The sequence below is a fragment of the Ranitomeya variabilis genome, chromosome 5, assembly GCF_051348905.1.
Source record: "Ranitomeya variabilis isolate aRanVar5 chromosome 5, aRanVar5.hap1, whole genome shotgun sequence".
NCBI lineage: Eukaryota > Metazoa > Chordata > Amphibia > Anura > Dendrobatidae > Ranitomeya > Ranitomeya variabilis.
Window position 1 is genome coordinate 675,851,144 of NC_135236.1, and position 18,905 is coordinate 675,870,048.

At 45.5% G+C, this 18,905-nt stretch overlaps 2 protein-coding genes across 4 annotated transcripts in view; one reads left to right on the forward strand and one right to left on the reverse strand.

Annotated features, from left to right (window-relative positions):
• Positions 1-11,442, reverse strand: part of LOC143777016 (glucose-fructose oxidoreductase domain-containing protein 1) — a 26,293-nt gene extending 14,851 nt beyond the window's left edge. Inside the window, exon 1 of the mRNA XM_077266907.1 lies at positions 10,734-11,442. Coding sequence (XP_077123022.1) covers positions 10,734-10,986 — 253 coding nt within the window. The 5' untranslated portion in view covers positions 10,987-11,442. The remainder of the gene's footprint in view (positions 1-10,733) is intronic.
• Positions 10,830-18,231, forward strand: MED21 (mediator complex subunit 21). Of its 3 annotated transcripts, none has more exons than XM_077266911.1 (4): positions 10,830-10,948; positions 17,200-17,314; positions 17,388-17,488; positions 17,576-18,230. In XM_077266911.1, exons 1-4 carry the CDS (start codon positions 10,934-10,936, stop codon positions 17,750-17,752), a joined length of 408 nt encoding a protein of 135 aa, XP_077123026.1. In that variant the 5' UTR covers positions 10,830-10,933; the 3' UTR covers positions 17,753-18,230. The 3 variants fall into 3 exon arrangements, with proteins under 3 accessions (XP_077123026.1, XP_077123024.1, XP_077123025.1); XM_077266909.1 differs by lacking the exon at positions 10,830-10,948 and adding an exon at positions 14,707-14,854 and having other exon boundaries at positions 17,576-18,228; XM_077266910.1 differs by lacking the exon at positions 10,830-10,948 and adding an exon at positions 14,863-14,988 and having other exon boundaries at positions 17,576-18,231.
• Positions 18,232-18,905: the final 674 nt, after the last annotated feature.

Here is an 18,905-nt window from a genome sequence, read left to right on the forward strand (position 1 = left end):
TGCTCTCTTCGTATGATCCAAAGTAGGCAAGTCGTAGCTTGTTGATCCTTGGTTCAAGTGGCATGTCTGGCTTGATTTGTTTCAAAATTAATTTGTTTGTTCTTCTCGCCATCCATAGTATTGTTACCATCCTTCTCTATTACCACATTTCGAAGACATTCGAAGAGCGTTTAATACATTACTGCAACTTTCTAAAATTTCAGAAAATTTTTTGTTAGGGAAAGTCTGAAAGGCTTCAAGAAAAAGAACACAACCTCCCAGAAGTCAGAGATTTAAGAATTCTTGTGTCTCGGTATGTTGGGGAAGCTAAGACTGAGATTTTAAGAGGGGAGGATTAAGGCCACAAATTTACGTTAACACATACACCTTCTCCTCGGCAATAATTGTAGAAAAAAAAAAATCAATTACTGATAAAATAACGATTTTGGAGGGTCTACCATGCCTCTGTTGCTTCACCTGGAAAAGTATGAATATATAAATTGTGCTCACAGTCATACATAGCAAATTATTTGCGGAGATGGAGATCGTATACATTCTATACATTAACGTATTGGTGAAATTGACTCGTGTCGTAATAGGGAGGAAGCACTTGAAGTATTAGTAAAGTTTCACATGTAGATGCCTGCCTGATGCAATGTTCGACACTCCCTGTCGGGTTTCTGTGGTTATGATGTTATTAAAAAAGAGGAAAGAAAACAGAAGATTGTACTAATATAGGGTCTTGTTATTCTAAACTAAAAAAACGCCGTCCTGGACCGCGGTAATGAATGTTGCATCCTTCCTTCCTGTCTTAACCGTCTAAGTAAGACATACAGATGATATGAAAAGCGAAACACTTGAGGCGATAGAAAAAAAATGCTAATTATACAGTAAAGATATATTAGCAAGGACGGGATTTTATCTGTGCTGTATTATTATATATAATGGAAAATTTATAAAGAAATAATAATAAAAAAAATTCTATAAAATCCCTAGCTTTGTAACACCTAGTATTTGGATTTTAGTAGCAAAGTCTCATCTACTTGTAGGGTACTGTAACCCGCTACGGATTGTGCCTACGCAAAGCCACAAGTGAAATACGCAGCAAATAAGTCACTTGTGAACCATGGTTTTACACATAATGCTTTTCGGAAAAAAGTTTTTTTCCGGCCTTAGAATGACTGCAGACTTGTATCCTATGTGGCTGCAGACTTGTGAATCCTCACTGCGCGCAGGATGAGCGTTGTGAAGATTCTCCGGTGCTGGGAGCGGAGGGCGCGTGACAGCACATATGTAATTTGCATACATTCGAACATGTGCCGACTAGACTTGCACAGGCTGGACAAGTCTAGTTGGAATGTGCAAATTGCTCCTGGCGCCTTCACCGGAAAATTGTCACAGCGTGCTCTATGAGGATTTATACGTCTGTGGTCACATAGAGGGACTACAGATCTGTACCCTAAGGACAGACAACCTCTTTAAAGCCCCCTCATACACTTTACATAGCTGATGGATGATCATTCGGCAGGCAGCTATCTTACCTGACTCATCCACTTGCTCGCTTCGTCCAAGCTCTTCTAGGTTCTCTATGAGAAAGCCGCTGCCAAACACATGTGGCAGTGGCTTTTTTTATTAGAGAATAAAAGGATTGGCAGTCTGAAATGGGACATCACATGAGGGATCTTTACCTCCCCCGACATCATCTGTCTGGAGAGAGTCAAAGCTTCCTTACACTCAGTTCGTCTAATGTGTATGGGGGCCTTAAAGATAAATCATGAACTGAGAATCCCAGAAACCAATATGACTGAACAGAAAAACATCCATGCCGCAAAAAATCGTGCTTGGATTGGAATACCTGCCTCATACCAAGTGGCCTCGCGGACAGACCAAGATCTCCAAGTCAAGCACAATCCATGGCCGTGTGAAACCGGCCTTACGGGTAAGTTTTTTACTAGACAGACCGCCCTTTCTGGTGCCTCATACCGTTACTAGATTTCCTGCTAACCTGTAGTCTGGTTGCCAGAAAACATAAAAAACTCGAAATCTTATGGACTTTGCCTGTTGCATGTTTTAAAAGAATAGCAGCTGTCAACCTTAGGCCTTGTTCAGACGTCTGTTTTTCACCTACGTGTTTTATCCATGTTTTTACCAGATAAAACAAGCAACCATTATAATTTATGGCGCTGTTAACATGTCCGTATTTTTTGGGGACAGTGTGACTCCAATGTGTCTGTTTTTGATCCGCGTTATGGTCAGATTGTTGTAACTGGCACCAGCTGCACGCTCCATTTAATTCCCTTCAGAAAGTGGCATTATACTATAGCTACCAACATTTACATTAAAGGGGCTTTACAACATTTTTTTTTTTTAAAAGGCCTTTCAGCGTTTTAAAACTTAGCACCTAGCCCTCAAAATACCTTTTATGATCTTGTTACTACCTGGACGATCCAAATTGCACTTACGCTCACCCACTTTGTAAGACAAGCGCTATCTTGATATCCTAATTCTGACCTTCATCAGGTTGAACCACGCGCAAGGGGCAATAACGCGCTGAGCGTGCGCGGAGGAATTAAGGCCCCCATACAGAAGACTAAAGTCAGCTGAACCCATTGATATTGACAAGTTTGGGCGATGGCTTAAGGTCTATGTTGGCCAATGGAGATGCTGACCGCGTACGTCCAATTTCAGACTGCCGAGCTGTGAGAAAAGCCACCGGCCAACGTGTCAGCCTGAGGCATGCTCGGATGTCACAGGAGCTCTTGGCCGAGCAAGCGCTTCCATGTGTAGGAGTGTCGGCCGAACGATCTACCCAAGTTCTGGTAGATCTCAGGAGCCTCCATAGGTGGCTTATTTACAAGTCCTGGTGGTTTACAAGTCCCCAACGGCAGCCATATTGTTATTATGGATACACCACTTTAGGAAGCACCATGATATAATCGATGAATGATATCTAACGCTACATGTGGGCTATATAGAATATCTATGATATTAAAGTGGAGAAAATCCTAATTTTCAGAAACATAATGAACTGACACTTCTCTCTTCCTTTCTATTAGAAATAAAAATCATCAAAATGGCTCAAACTATTAAGTATTTTGTCCATTTTTGGACAGCATAAATTGAAATATAAAAAATAACGCGAGAAGTAATGCTGCCGAGGCCTGAAACTGAGCAACTAGGCCTCATTTATCAAAACAAAGTTGTGTTACCCCTAGCAACCAATCACAGCGCACCTTTCGTTTCACCAGAGCACTTTTACAAATGAAAGCTGAGCTCTGATTGGTTGCTAGGGGCCACAAAGACAGACGACTGTTACACAGTTTTGATAAATGGCGTCCGTTATTAAAGCGGTTTTATCACCTCATTAAACATAATTATCTCCTCATGTCAATAATTAAAACTACTGTTTGGGATGTAAATGTGACAGTACTGGTTACATACATTTATAGTTTTACCTATGGTTATGTTTACACGGTCCAAGAACCTATGGACGGGTTAGGGACCAAAAATGGCGAGACATGATAGTAAATAACGCAAATAAACCCCCCAAAAAAATTAAAATATATGGTCTAAAAAGAGCGTCCAGTCCGTATCGTGAAGGAATAATGGAGCGGCGGAGCACAACTCATAAGCGGTTCCCAGGGATTTACTGGCACAAAATGAAACACGTGCCCTTCATACTATTGTGTTCACCGGTGAAAATATCTGAACAATTGGTCAGGAAGTGGGTGGAGGAAGGCGGTGACTGCGCCGTTTCCTCCATGTGTAATGCTGACTAACGGAGAAGGAAAATGCAGCCCCGAATCCTGATGTCGTAGAATAAGGCGCTGAATATAATCTGTAGGACCCTCAGACGTGTGGGCAAAAGGGATATCGGGACACTAGGTGGCATTTTTACATGTGATTTTTTATAAGTTATGATACAACCATATAGTGCCTTATTAATACCGTCATACTATGCATAAAAAGCGCTTTATAGTGGCTAAATAATACTACCACACCGTACCCAAAATATAGTGGTCCAATACAGTGCCAAACTATCACCCACAACGATGACACAATACTTTTTGCCAACCTATAAGTTGTAATACCACCATATAGTGCCTTATTAATACTGTCATACTATGCATAAATAAAAAGCGCTTTATATTGGCTAAATAATACTACCACACTGTACACAAAATATAGTGGTCCAATACCATGCCAAACTATCGGCAACATCGATCACACATTACTTTTTGCCAGTCCATAAGATGTAATACCACCGTATAGTGCCTTATTAATACCGTCATACTATGCATAAAAAAAGCGCTTTAGTGGCTAAATAATACTACCACACTGTACCCAAAATATAGTGGTCCAATGCAGTGCCAAACTATCACCCACAATGATCACACAATACTTTTTGCCAACCTATAAGTTGTAATACCACTGTATAGTGCCTTATTAATACCGTCATACTATGCATAAATAAAAAGCGCTTTATATTGGCTACATACTACCACACCGTACACAAAATACAGTAGTCCAATACCGTGCCAAACTATCGGCAACAAAGATCACACATTACTTTTTGTCAGTCCATAAGATGTAATACGAACGTATGGTGCCTTATTAATACCGTCATACTATGCATAAAAAAAGCGTTTTATAGTGGCTAAATAATACTACCACACCGTACCCAAAATATAGTGGTCCAATACAGTTCCAAACTATCAGCCACAACGATCATACATTACTTTTTGCCAGTCCATAAGACGTAATACCTACAATACTAGTTGAATAGTACCTTATTAATACCGTCATATAATGCATAAATAAAAATCGCATTATAGTGGCTAAATACTACTACCACACCGTACACAAAATACAGTGGTCCAATACCGTGCCAAACTATCACCCACAACGATCACACATTACTTTTTGCCAACCTTGACTGGTTACAATGGCACCCGAGACAAGAGACTTTCTTCTTCAGCCAAGATGTGGCCACACACACGGTATTAATGAGCCGCTGATATCGCTGGGACCACCTGACGATTCTCATGGGGTGTCCTAATATTTTCAGACTCCCTGTCCAATGATCATTCAACAGATGTTGGGTAAAAGAAGGATGGGGCTGTTGGATTTCAACATGCCCAATCCATTATTCTCAGGGGAGATAAGCCGCCACCAGAGGTGATGCTCAACAGTAAAACGGTTTGTAAGCTCTACACGTGTTTTACTGTCTAGCAGCGGTGGTCGGTCTCCAAGGCAACGAGCTGGAAACAAAAGAAAAGTGTTACTATCTCAAGAACGGTTGAAAATTTTAATAAGCGGTAAATTACAAAATTGCTTGTATTTACAAGTTCTATTGATGATACCCATTTGTGAAGATGGGGGAAAAAAAAAACTTAAAGGGGCGGGAAACAATGGCGCATGAGCTCTTCTAATTGGGTTGAATGGGTGGAGACTCAGTACATGGTGGCATAATATAAACCTAAAGGTTTCCTATATCAGATTGGCGGGGGGTCTGACACCCGGTACCCCCCACGGACCATCTTCGACAAGGGTCAGATATAAACACAGTGTTCATTACACCATGTAGTGGCCGCTCAGAGTATTGCAGCTCCTATTCTTATAAGGATAGGATCAATATAAAAAAACACCGCCATTGTATGTCCGGTATAATCACATATCAGTTCCACTAATAGGTGGAGGAGCTCAGGGGCTCGTTTACAGGGATCGATAACACAGTGAACTGCGCCCAACATAGATTTTTCCATCTTTTCGCTGACAGTAATCAACAGACTCCGGATCCACCGAGGAAATGTAAGTGAAGCGTTTTACATCATTAGTTAATTGTTAATGTAAGTATGAAAGATAGTCTGAAGTATATCATCTATATACAACATATATCTCAAAACCGTGACGACTCCCGAAGCCTCGGAATATTATAAAAAAAAATTAAAGAGAACATGTCAGGAGATTTTTTGCTATGTAATCTGAGAGCAGCACGAGTTCCCGATTCTGGAGATGCATCACTTATTAGGCTGTGTGTTGCTATTTCAATAAAATCAGGAGATTATCACTGCCGGACTAGGTGTCTCGTGCCTTCTAGTCAACTGCTTTGTGTAACCCCGCCCCCATCACGGAATGTTCACAGAAAGCTGCCAATCAGGGGTGTGGGCGGGGTTACACACAGCTCAGCATTCCGAGCACTGCTAGATGCATGCGCAAATTTTTTTTAATGCAACCCAATTGCAAAAATGTTTTCTAGAGTTCGATTTCTTAAAGGGGTTGTCCAGTACGAGGAAAGGATAGACCAAATATCAGAAGGGCACAGGCACCCGCCGCCAACACGATCGGCTTTTTGCTGGTCCCTCAGTCTACAGTGCCCCACAGCACCGTATACTGTGTAGTGGCCATTCCCAGGTACTGCAGTTCAGCTCCCATTGAAGTGCATGGCACCTGAGCTGCAGTACCAGAAAATGGCCACTAAACAAAGTGTGGCGCTGTGCTGTTCCATTTTATACACTGTCGCTGGGTCTGGGGGGTGGTGTGTTGCACCCCCAACAATCTGACCTACCCTAAGGAGAATCCCTTTAAGTCTCTACAAATGGAGGCCACAAATCCTTGACCCTTATTGAGTAGGGGGTAAAGATTTATTGGGGGCCCTTCACCTTTCAGAGAGGTCTTGTAATAGGCGGCACTGGGGTAGGAGAACTGGGAAGTGATCTAAGAATTACAACCCTAACCACAAAAAAAAAAAGTCACATGCAAAAGTAAACACACCCTGAAGAAGGAGGGAATGCGGAAAAGCTGGAATTACCGGTGACGGAAGATCTGAGACAAACCGTGTAAGTGCGTGTAAGAGCCACGAGGCCGGATAACCCGGGGTCCTCCACTTCTAGGATAGGAGAAAGGGCGCGTGTCATCCACAGGACTTTATAGAGTTTTGGGGCAAGAAAAATCGATAGAAAGTTCTAGAATTTACTAATATGAAAAAGAAAAACTGCAAAACCAGCGAACAAACTGCGGCTGTGAAAAGGCAGATTTTCTCCAGAATACGCGTCATTTACAGGCGGAAAATCTGCCACATATCTGCAGTGCGCTCTTATTCCTGCGCTGATTTTTTAATAACCCTTTAATTGCCAGTTTACAAAAAAAAAGAAAAAAATACGTCAGGCCTGCGCAACATACGGCCGCATGTGGTCCGCCGATGGATGGTTCCCACCCGCCACAGCCACAGAGGAGCGCAGAGGAGGCAAGGACAGGCCGGAAAAAGGCACTGCCCTTCCCGCGGTGTCAGCATTCGATCCTCCGGGGATCTACTGCAGTTGTTGTGACATGTGACCCCGGCACCCAAACAGCACTGGTTTCACTGTCCCCGCCTCCTGTCGAATTGAGCAGGAAGAGGAAGTCGGAGATCAGCTACAGCCCGGACCTCCTCTTCATGTTCGATTTGTCCGAGGGCGGAGACTGTGACGCCGGAGCTGATTGGGCGCCGGCGTCACCTGTCACAACAACACCGTAGCCACGAGATCGCGAGAGCCGACACCACGGGAACGGCACCGACACGGGAGGGGAGTATGAGTATAGGCTTTATAATTTTATCGGGGCCAACATTTAGATAAAGGGGTTGTCCTAGTAATGCTCTCCTTTAAGGAGAGCTGTGTGCGGGGGGGGGGGATTTCAGAGAGGATCTGCGTGGGAACATTATGGAGAGGAGCTGTGTGGGGGGAATATTACGGTGAGGATATGTGTGGGGGGATATTACAGAAAGGAGTTGCATGGTGGGACATGGAGAGGGGCAGTGTTGGGGAATATTTATAGAGAGGGGCAGCGTGAGTGAGACATTATGGAGAGGTGCAGTGTGGGAGGAAATTATGGAGAGGTGCAGTGTGGGAGGACATTACGGAGAGGGGCAGTGTGGGAGAATATTATGGAGAGGGGCAGTGTGGGAGAGACATTATGGAGAGGGGCAGTGTGGGAGAATATTATGGAGAGGGGCAGTGGGGGGAATATTATGGAGAGTGGGGCAGTGTGAGGGAATATTACGGAGAGGGGCAGTGTGGGAGAGACATTATGGAGAGGGGCAGTGTGGGGGATTATTATGGAGAGGGGCAGTGGGGGGAATATTATGGAGAAGAGCAGTGTGGGAGGGATACTTTGTGCAGGGAGCACAGTAAGGGGCAATTATTTCTTCAGGGGCACAGCATGGGAGATATCTTTATTTATGGGGCAATATAATGATACATTTATTTTTAGGTGCACTATGTCGGGAAGCACTGCTGAAGATGGAGAAAAGCGAAGCCTGCACATACGAACATTGGGCATGAAATCTCATCATGTTGTCTGTACTACGTGGAGACAAAAGGGATGGGAATGATCAGAGAAGATGTCACCTATAAGGTTCCTGGATGTAAATATTTATTGGTGATACTGCCTGTGTTTCATCAGTACTGTGGTTCCTGTGTGGTTCAAAGTCTTTTGATGGCCGGCAACAACTTCTAGTATCTCCTTACCATTATTAAGGACATACTGGGAGTTGCAGGTTTACGTGAAACAAGTGTATATGGGGCTGACCTGAAACTCCAAGTGATCACTGTACTAAGCTTGTTGATACATTCCTGTACTGACGGTGATTCTGGCGCTTTCATGTACTGACAGTGGATCTGGCACTGCTTTCATGTACTGACAGTGGTTCTGGTGTTTCTTTAATGTACTGACAGTGGTTCTGGCACTGCTTTCATGTACTGACGGTGGATCTGGCGCTTCTTTATTGTACTGACGGTGGTTCTAGCGCTTCTTTCATGTACTGACGGTGGATCTGGCACTGCTTTCATGTACTGACAGTGGTTCTGGTGCTTCTTTCATGTACTGACGGTGGATCTGGCATTGCTTTCATGCACTGACAGTGGTTCTGGCACTGCTTTCATGTACTGACGGTGGTTCTGGTGTTTCTTTCATGTACTGACACTGGATCTGATCATGTAGCAATCCATACCATGTTTCATGTCAAAACTTAAAAATCCTCAAAATGTAGTTTTGCGATTATGAGGAGGATTTAATTTAGTTTCTGTTCCAAAAACTCCGTGTAAATTTGGGTGCGTTCACATTGATTTTTTGGGGGGCAGAAACTCTCAAAATCCTTCTCAAATACTCAAAACTTGCTTCTGCAGATGTATTCATGTAAATACCACTTTAAATATTTTGTGGCCCTTCGGATTGGTTCAGTATGACAATGTGGCCCTTGGACCAAAAAATGTTGTGTACCCCTGAAATACGTCATCGAGGCTGGACAGAGACCGCGAGCAGCTACAGGACCGATGGCGAAGATTCTGCACCCAGACCGGGCCACGGATGTGACAGAGAGTAAGTGAAAATTACGTTTTGAAGTAAATAATATAAAAGCTTTGAACCGGGATTCTTCTACAGAAAGTGCCATATTTCGTCTGGTGACACATCCGGCACGAGCGTCTTCTGACTTTGTTCCTCATTTATGACCACTGAATTGGCATTCACGCTTCCGGTGAAACCAAATCCAACGGCAGCCTCTGAATAGCAGCCAAAGTGTTGCTAAAATTAAAGAAAAGCTCATTTGCAATAGGTGCTCAGTAAGAATTTGGTTCTACAGGTGATCTGTCTCCATGGTAACAGACTACAAACAACCCCAGTGTAGTCTGACCCGGCAGTCATACGTCCGATCTGTTCCCCATCATTACAAATATACAATTAGTAGAGAGGGAGAAATGATCCGCCTGCAGGATCTGACTACACAGAATTCGTTTGTAGTCTGTTACCATGGAGACGCATATCTCTGCCTACGAGCCGTACAAACAAAACTTGGGAATAGTTATTTAGATCTGTCACAAAGTCACTTAGATTCACATCATAGATTTAGATGAACGTTTTAAAAATGGTTCCAAGATGGACGCGGCCCCCAGTAATGACGTTAAGGACGCGGCCCCCAGTAATGGCGCATTAGGACGCGGCCCCCAGTAATGGCGCATTAAGGACGCGGCCCCCAGTAATGGCGCATTAGGACGCGGCCCCCAGTAATGGCGCATTAGGACGCGGCCCCCAGTAATGGCGCATTAGGACGCGGCCCCCAGTAATGGCGCATTAGGACGCGGCCCCCAGTAATGGCGCATTAGGACGCGGCCCCCAGTAATGACGCATTAGGATGCGGCCCCCAGTAATGACGCATTAGAACGCGGTCCCCAGTAATGACGCATTAGGACGCGGCCCCCAGTAATGACGTTAAGGACGCGGCCCCCAGTAATGGCGCATTAGGACGCGGCCCCCAGTAATGGCGCATTAGGACGCGGCCCCCAGTAATGGCGCATTAGGACGCGGTCCCCAGTAATGGCGCCTTACTGGTGATGGTGACGTGTTACTATCCCCGGAATGAGGGACGGTTCAGACCCCCGGACTCAGGAATATAGTCACACAGCGGTTACCAAGAGCTCTGAAATTATTCCATTCATCTATAAGGGCCTCACAGAAAACTGATAATAGATAGATATATAATAGATAAATAAATAGATAGATAGATAGATAGATAGATAGATAGATAGATAGATAGATAATAGATAGATAGATATAGATAATGGCAGCACATTGGGGTCTTCTTCTCAGCAGGTACCTCCCCTCCCCCAGCTATAGATGGATGGACCCCGCCAGTCACTGTAGCCCCCACATCCCTCCCTGAGCCCCCCATGGTCGGTGTGGGCACTGTGGCCTCAGGCTGGGCCCCCCCCAGCACTCACCGAGGGTCTTCACGGCCACCTGCTTGGTGAGGGGGGGCGGCAGGTTGATGCACACCAGGTCCACGTCTTGGTGCAGCAGGACGTCGTCGATGCGGCTGGTGTAGTAGGGGACGCTCATCTCCTTGGCCAGCTCCTCCGCCTCCTCCGGGGTCCGGCCCCACAGAGCCTTCACCGAGAAGCCCTCGTCCTTCAGCAGCGGGATGATGACCCTGGAGGTGAGGCTGGTGCCGAACACCCCGACCCCGGGCAGCATGGCGCCCCCCGCCGGCTCCGCGCTGCTACTGGGCGCCCCCCTCAGCTCCGCGGCGGCTGCAGGGGCCGTGCTCGTGCCTCCGGCTCATCCTGCGGGGGCCGCGCTGCTCCCCAGCCACAGACAATGGGGAGGAGAGGGGGCAGGCTGCGGGCAGAAGGGGGCAGGCTGCGGGCAGAAGGGGGCAGGCTGCGGGCAGAGGCTGCGGGCAGAAGGGGGCAGGCTGCGGGCAGAGGGGGCAGGCGGCGGACGGTGCCACTGCAGAGCCGGCAGGGTTAGTCGCCTCCTGCCATCATCACAGGCTTCCCCTCCTCATTGCTGTGGGTGGAGGCAGCTGCTGTCACCTAGTGTCTGGCTGTTCCTGCAACGCCCCCTCCCGGGCATCACCCGCCATTGATAACCCCTTCCTCGCTGCAGGATGTCTGCGATGGTCCAGGAATGCTGCCCAGAGATAAACCCGGTGTCTGCCAGAGATAGAGGCCTCATATACTGCCCGCACACTGCACACACACTGCACACACACACTGCCACTGTACACTGTCTGCTTTACCTTCATCTCTTTTTTTATCAAATGCGTTTATATGCAATTCACAGCCAAATCTTCATCATACAGTTTGCACCATAAACATATCTTATTTTTGGGATACTGCAGATATGAGATAGATAATCAATAGATACATAAAAGATAATAGATAATAATAATTTTATTTCTATAGCACCGACATATACCGCAACACTTTACATTTTAGATAGATAATAGATGATAGATAGATAGATAGATAATAGATAGATAGATAGATAGATAGATAGATAGATAGATAGATAGATAGATAGATAGATAGATAGATATATAAATGTGCACACTCCTTCCTTCACCCCTTTTCTTCAGGGTCATTTTCCATTTTTGCTTTTTCATTTTTCTTCCCTTTTTCCTATAGCCATACCTTTTCTTTATGTATTATGTCGTGTTATCTGCGGGGCGAGTTGTACTTTTAATTGACGCCGTTCATTTTATCATATAATGCAGTGAAAAACTGGGGGGGAAATCCCAAGTGGGGTGAAATGTCGGCCGCACGTCCACTTTACGAGACCACCAGGGGTGTAACGACAACAGGTGCCGGGGTTGCAGTCACACCGGGGCCCTGGAGCCTTGGGGGCCCTAAAAGTCCCTTTGGCCTATAGAAAATGTCTATTGCTATTAAAGATTTAAAATATTTGGGGGCCTCGTTGGGTCTTTTGCATCGGGGCCCATGAGTTTCAAGTTACGCCACTGGAGACCACCCATGATTTTTGGGAACTTTGGATCAGGATCAATGGTTTTAGTATCAGAATTGTGCCTCATTTACATCCAAAGAGACAGGCGGGCCTGTAAACAAGCGCTGGAGGGGAGTAAGCGGACCCCCGCCTCCATGTATTGTGGAGACCAATGGATGTGCAAATAGGAGATCCGGTTACTTGGTATCTGGGGAGAGGCAATCCCCACGATGCAGATAGCGGCCATTATTTCCTCCATCTCTATACAGATGACATAATAACCAGTGATCATGTTTAATGGTGGAGATAAGCGTCTGTTTGGCAGCTACTTATCTCCTGTACAGATTCTATCAGGTAAACTATGAGACCCCCCAGTGAATCAGCCCACTGAATGACAATGGTGCGAAAACAGGAAATACAGGATTTAATGCCGCCCTTTCAGACAGACAGGTTGTGCGTGTTTCGCGTTGGACTCTCATGGATCATTCGCTGAAGGTGTATAAAGAAAAAAAGACCCCAACAAATTATGTGTAGTTAGGCTCCATTTATCAGAAATGTAAAGTAGGCCTCGTTGTCCATAGCAACCAATCAGAGCACAGCTTTCATTCCTCACAGTGCTGCGGTAGAGTGAAAGCTGAGCTCTGATTGGTTGCGAAGGGCAGCGAGGCCTGTCTTTTCTCAAAGACCGATTTCTACCTCTTTTTCTACCTCCCGATTAATCCGTCTGTGCGTCCAGAGCGCTGCGGACGTATGGACAGACCAATCAGACAGCAGGTGAGAGGCGACAGTGTTTTTTTTTCTTTTTTTACTGGAAATATACTTTGGTTTTAATGCCGCCCTTTTGGTTTTCAGAAAGACAGGTTGTGCGTGTTTCGCGTTGGACTGTCATGGATCATGTCCCTCTTAGGTGTACGTAGATTATGTCTGCACAGTGCTGCAGAATAAAAAATAAAAAAAGACCCAAAAGAATTGCGTGTAGTTAGGCTCCATTTATGAGAAAGGTAAAGCAGGCCTCGTTGTCCATAGCAACCAATCAGAGCTCAGCTTTCATTCCTAACAGTGCTGTGGAAGAATGAAAGCTGAGCTCTGATTGGTTGCCAAGGGCAACGAGGCCTGTTTCTCCTTAAAGACCGATTTCTACGCCTTCTTCTTCCTCCTGATTGATATGAATGTGCCGAACCCGGGCGCTGCAGACATATGTACGAACTGGAGAGAAGAGACAGTGATAGAGACATGTTTATTATATATATCAATCCCCACCATTGTGTCTGCAGGTCTCTATTCAGTACAACAATGTGCCTAGATAACAAAAACCCCAAAATGAACCAGACACCCGAGAATTTATGGAAACAGTCCTGGCAAATTACCCAGAACCCTCCTGTATAATGGCGGTCTTATGCTCCTCTGATCGCTGCTATTGAGGGGCCCTAAAGGGGCCACAGCGACGAAATATGGCTGATCCCCTTACATTTCTCACATTAGATCACGCCTGTGACTGAGGCCTCATACAGGAAATAATAATGGTAAAAATGGGCACTCGGATCAAAAACGGATGAAAATTGCATCGATAGAGTCTGTTTCTTTATCACGTACAAGAACATAATGATTAATTTTAATTTTATATTGGATCTGATTGCCGCCGCCGTCATCTATTCTTGAGAAAGGATTTTTTTTGTGTGCGCTGATGGATTGCCATGGCAACAATGTGTCTGATGAAGACCCCCTTAGGCGCCCAGCCATGAAAACTACATGGAAAAAAAAAAAACTCGAGCCCCCAAACAGCTTCATCGACAGAAAATTAAAACATTACAGTTCTCAGAAAATGGCGACACAAACTAAAAACAAATATTAAAAAAAAATAACTTTTTTATGTAAAAAGTTCCGAATTGTTTTTTGTAGCCAATAAAACCTATTCAAGTTTAGTATCGGTGTCATCGTACTGATCCTGAGAATTATATTATGGCGTCATTTTTACCATGCAACGATCACTGCTAAAACAAAACCCTATATCTTTATTTTTTAATCGTTTCATCTCAGTTGGGAGTTTTTTTTCCTTTTTTCATTTTTCACTATATGGTAAAGTGACTGGTGTCATTGGAACGTACAACTCGCCTCGAAAAAAAGCTTGTGTGCCCATGGGGAAGGAAAAGGAAAAAAAATAAGAGGACAAAATTATAAAAATCACCTGGAAGGGGTTAAAACTTTATCTACAAAGAATCAAGTGCGACACCTGGTGGTTAATGGTGGAACTGCACAGTTTGTCTAAACCATCCCCCAGTGTACTTGCCCCATGTACAGCACAGAACACTGCTGTATTTAGTTTTTTACTTTCAGGGGATCTGTTTAATGTCAGTCCCAAGAGAGAGAGAGAGAAGACTCATGGAATTACACAGGTTCATTGTCACTACAGCCCAAGTGTTCCTTGTGAGTGATGTCAATAAAGTTCATACAAAAAAAAGGATGAATAGAAAAAAAAATTGTGCCGAGCGTAAATGTCACGCCCATAAGCGACGGACCAATAGGAGAGCACGTCGTGTTGTGGGCGCAGCCAGTTTCGCTTTCGCCAGCGTCTAAGATGGCGGATCGCCTGACACAGCTGCAGGACGCGCTGAACTCGGTGAGTGACTCCCGGTCCCGGTGTCCGCTAGAGCCTCGTGGTCAGTGCGCTGTATATCCGAGGGGGACGGGATAGAGTGAGAGTGATTATATGTATTATTCTCTGGTGACTGCATGATGGTGCGCGAGCAACAGGTATTATCTGTGTGTAATGTGTGCTCCAGAGCTGCACTCACTATTCTGCCGGTGCAGTCACTGTGTACATACATTACATTACTGATCCTGAGTTACCTCCTGTATTATACTCCAGAGCTGTATTCACTATTCTGCTGGTGCAGTCACTGTGTACATACATTACATTACTGATCCTGAGTTACCTCCTGTATTATACCCCAGAGCTGCACTCACTATTCTGCTGGAGCAGTCACTGTGTACATACATTACATTACTGATCCTGAGTTACCTCCTGTATTATACTCCAGAGCTGTATTCACTATTCTGCTGGTGCAGTCACTGTGTACATACATTACATTACTGATCCTGAGTTACCTCCTGTATTATACCCCAGAGCTGCACTCACTATTCTGCTGGTGCAGTCACTGTGTACATACATTACATTACTGATCCTGAGTTACATCCTGTATTATACCCCAGAGCTGCACTCACTATTCTGCTGGTGCAGTCACTGTGTACATACATTACATTACTGATCCTGAGTTACATCCTGTATTATACTCCAGAGCTGCACTCACTATTCTGCCGGTGCAGTCACTGTGTACATACATTACATTACTGATCCTCAGTTACATCCTATATTATACTCCAGAGCTGTGCTCACTATTCTGCTGGTGCAGTCACTGTGTACATACATTACATTACTGATCCTGAGTTACATCCTGTATTATACCTCAGAGCTGCACTCACTATTCTGCTGGTGCACTCACTGTGTACATACATTACATTACTGATCCTGAGTTACCTCCTGTATTATACCCCAGAGCTGCACTCACTATTCTGCCGGTGCAGTCACTGTGTACATACATTACATTACTGATCCTGAGTTACATCCTGTATTATACTCCAGAGCTGCACTCACTATTCTGCCGGTGCAGTCACTGTGTACATACATTACATTACTGATCCTCAGTTACATCCTATATTATACTCCAGAGCTGTGCTCACTATTCTGCTGGTGCAATCACTGTGTACATACATTACATTACTGATCCTGAGTTACATCCTGTATTATACCTCAGAGCTGCACTCACTATTCTGCTGGTGCACTCACTGTGTACATACATTACATTACTGATCCTGAGTTACCTCCTGTATTATACCCCAGAGCTGCACTCACTATTCTGCTGGTGCAGTCACTGTATACATACATTACATTACTGATCCTGAGTTACCTCCTGTATTATACCCCAGAGCTGCACTCACTATTCTGCCGGTGCAGTCACTGTGTACATACATTACATTACTGATCCTCAGTTACATCCTATATTATACTCCAGAGCTGTGCTCACTATTCTGCTGGTGCACTCACTGTGTACATACATTACATTACTGATCCTGAGTTACATCCTGTATTATACTCCAGAGCTGCACTCACTATTCTGCTGGTGCAGTCACTGTGTACATACATTACATTACTGATCCTGAGTTACATCCTGTATTATACTCCAGAGCTGCACTCACTATTCTGCTGGTGCAGTCACTGTGTACATACATTACATTACTGATCCTGAGTTACATCCTGTATTATACCTCAGAGCTGCACTCACTATTCTGCTGGTGCAGTCACTGTATACATACATTACATTACTGATCCTGAGTTACCTCCTGTATTATACCCCAGAGCTGCACTCACTATTCTGCTGGTGCACTCGCTGTGTACATACATTACATTACTGATCCTGAGTTACCTCCTGTATTATACTCCAGAGCTGCACTTACTATTCTGCTGGTGCTGTCACTGTGTACATACATTACATTACTGATCCTGAGTTACCTCCTGTATTATACTCCAGAGCTGCACTTACTATTCTGCTGGTGCTGTCACTGTGTACATACATTACATTACTGATCCTGAGTTACCTCCTGTATTATACCCCAGAGCTGCACTCACTATTCTGCTGGTGCAGTCACTGTGTACATACATTACATTACTGATCCCGAGTTACATCCTGTATTATACCCCAGAGCTGCGCTCACTATTCTGCTGGTGCAGTCACTGTGTACATACATTACATTACTGATCCTGAGTTACCTCCTGTATTATACCCCAGAGCTGCACTCACTATTCTGCTGGTGCAGTCACTGTGTACATACATTACATTACTGATCCTGAGTTACATCCTGTATTATACCCCAGAGCTGCGCTCACTCTTCTGCGGTGTTTTGCAGCTTGCGGACCAGTTCTGTAACGCCATTGGGGTGCTGCAGCAGTGTGCTCCTCCCGCCTCCTTCAGTAACATCCAGACGTCTGTTAATAAGGAGCAGCCCTCCAGCCCCACGGAAGGTGAGTGTCGCCCGTCCTCCTCCCCCAGCAGACATGTTGCATCCTCCTCCTCTCGGTGTCTCCTCTCTTGCAGAATACGCTCAGCTCTTCGCCGCTCTCATCGCTCGCACTGCGAAAGATATCGACGTGCTGATCGAGTCTTTGCCCAGCGAGGAGTCTACGGCGGCCCTACAGGTGAGACGCGCTGCAGCCCCGGCGGGGGGTCCGGGAGATCGGGGCAATGCGCCGGATTATCAGGATGTTCTGTCTCCTTTCCTTTAGGCCGCCAGCCTGTACCAGCTGGAGGAGGAGAACCACGCGGCGGCCGCGCGCCTGGAGGAGGTGGTGTACCGGGGGGACATGCTGCTGGAGAAGATCCAGACGGCGCTGGCCGACATCGCTCAGTCCCAGCTGAAGACGAGGAGCAGCATCCACATGCAGCCGCTGTCTGAGAGCTAGCAGCAGGGGGCGCTCTCTCGCCTCAGGACTGAGATACTGAACTATGCCGCGTGACGTCACTGTGCGATGGAGGCCGACCCCCCGCCGATCGCTAAAACTAAGCAACGCTGCCGTCCATCCAGACCGATGTTGGCCATCAGCGGGGGTCCCTACCATCTCGTGCTTAGAACATTTAGACCTTTTCATGTCCCCAGGTCTTGGCATTGTCGGGTGGTACCTTCTTCTGACCATTTTATGGGAGGAGACCCCCTTAAGCTGCTGCCCAGGACGGCACAAAACAACCCCTGTCCGTCAATGGAAAGTCTCTGGCGCCGTCCTTCCCATTCCCGACCAGTAGGTGGCCCCGGTGTCACTGATAAATGAGGTCGGAGTGGATTTTCTACAGCGAGGTCGGCTGCAGCGAATCCCGGGATCATCCTTCGATGTTTGTAACGAGATTTTTTTTTTTTTTTTTTTCATAATAAAAACGAATTGGATGGAAAATATTAGATTTATTTATTTTTGGTTTATATTTGCAAAAATCTTCAATCCCTTTTAAAAAAAAAAAATCAACAGATATGTCCTACTACATAGGGGGGAGGCTCCTGCTGCAGGCACAGGATACTGCTGAGCCACCAGTCGTAGTTCCTTGATCTGGAATCTTGGGGGGGAGCAGGCGAGGAGGGGGCTGGAGCTGCAGTTATATATATATATATATTTTTGCACTCATGTTTTTTGAATGGTACATTCTGTCCATAATATCACATAACCGTATGATGTCGTCGATGATTGTCACGTGACATCATGTCGGTGATCTCCAGCCTCAGCGGATTATTATGGCTGTCAGTCACTTCCTCTCTTTGCTGCCCTCAGTCTGTCTCACTGAGATACGTCACCCCAGGTGCACTGATAATAGGGGCCGTCCTGGTATTTAAAGGGACAGTTCACATATCTGCGAGTTGGCCTCATCTGTTAAGGGGGCGGTTTCCATCATTTCCCCCCTCACTGGAAATATTTGTACTTTGTCTGCAGCTCGATGGGTCACGTTGTATTTGGCCCATAGATTCCATTTTTAGACACTCTTCTAGAAAGAGTCCCAGCCAATGAGTGCACAGCAGAGATCGTCCAGAGTAGGGAGTGGGGGGTGCTGTGTAGTGTGTAACTACTGTGGGGG

Bases quoted from the DNA above. Each gene is read 5' to 3' on its own strand.
- MED21 (XM_077266909.1), top strand. From the start codon at position 14,813: ATGGCGGATCGCCTGACACAGCTGCAGGACGCGCTGAACTCG. The intron at 14,855-17,199 runs GTGAGTGACTCC...GGTGTTTTGCAG, and splicing joins TGCAGGACGCGCTGAACTCG to CTTGCGGACCAGTTCTGTAA. The intron at 17,315-17,387 runs GTGAGTGTCGCC...CCTCTCTTGCAG, and splicing joins GCCCTCCAGCCCCACGGAAG to AATACGCTCAGCTCTTCGCC.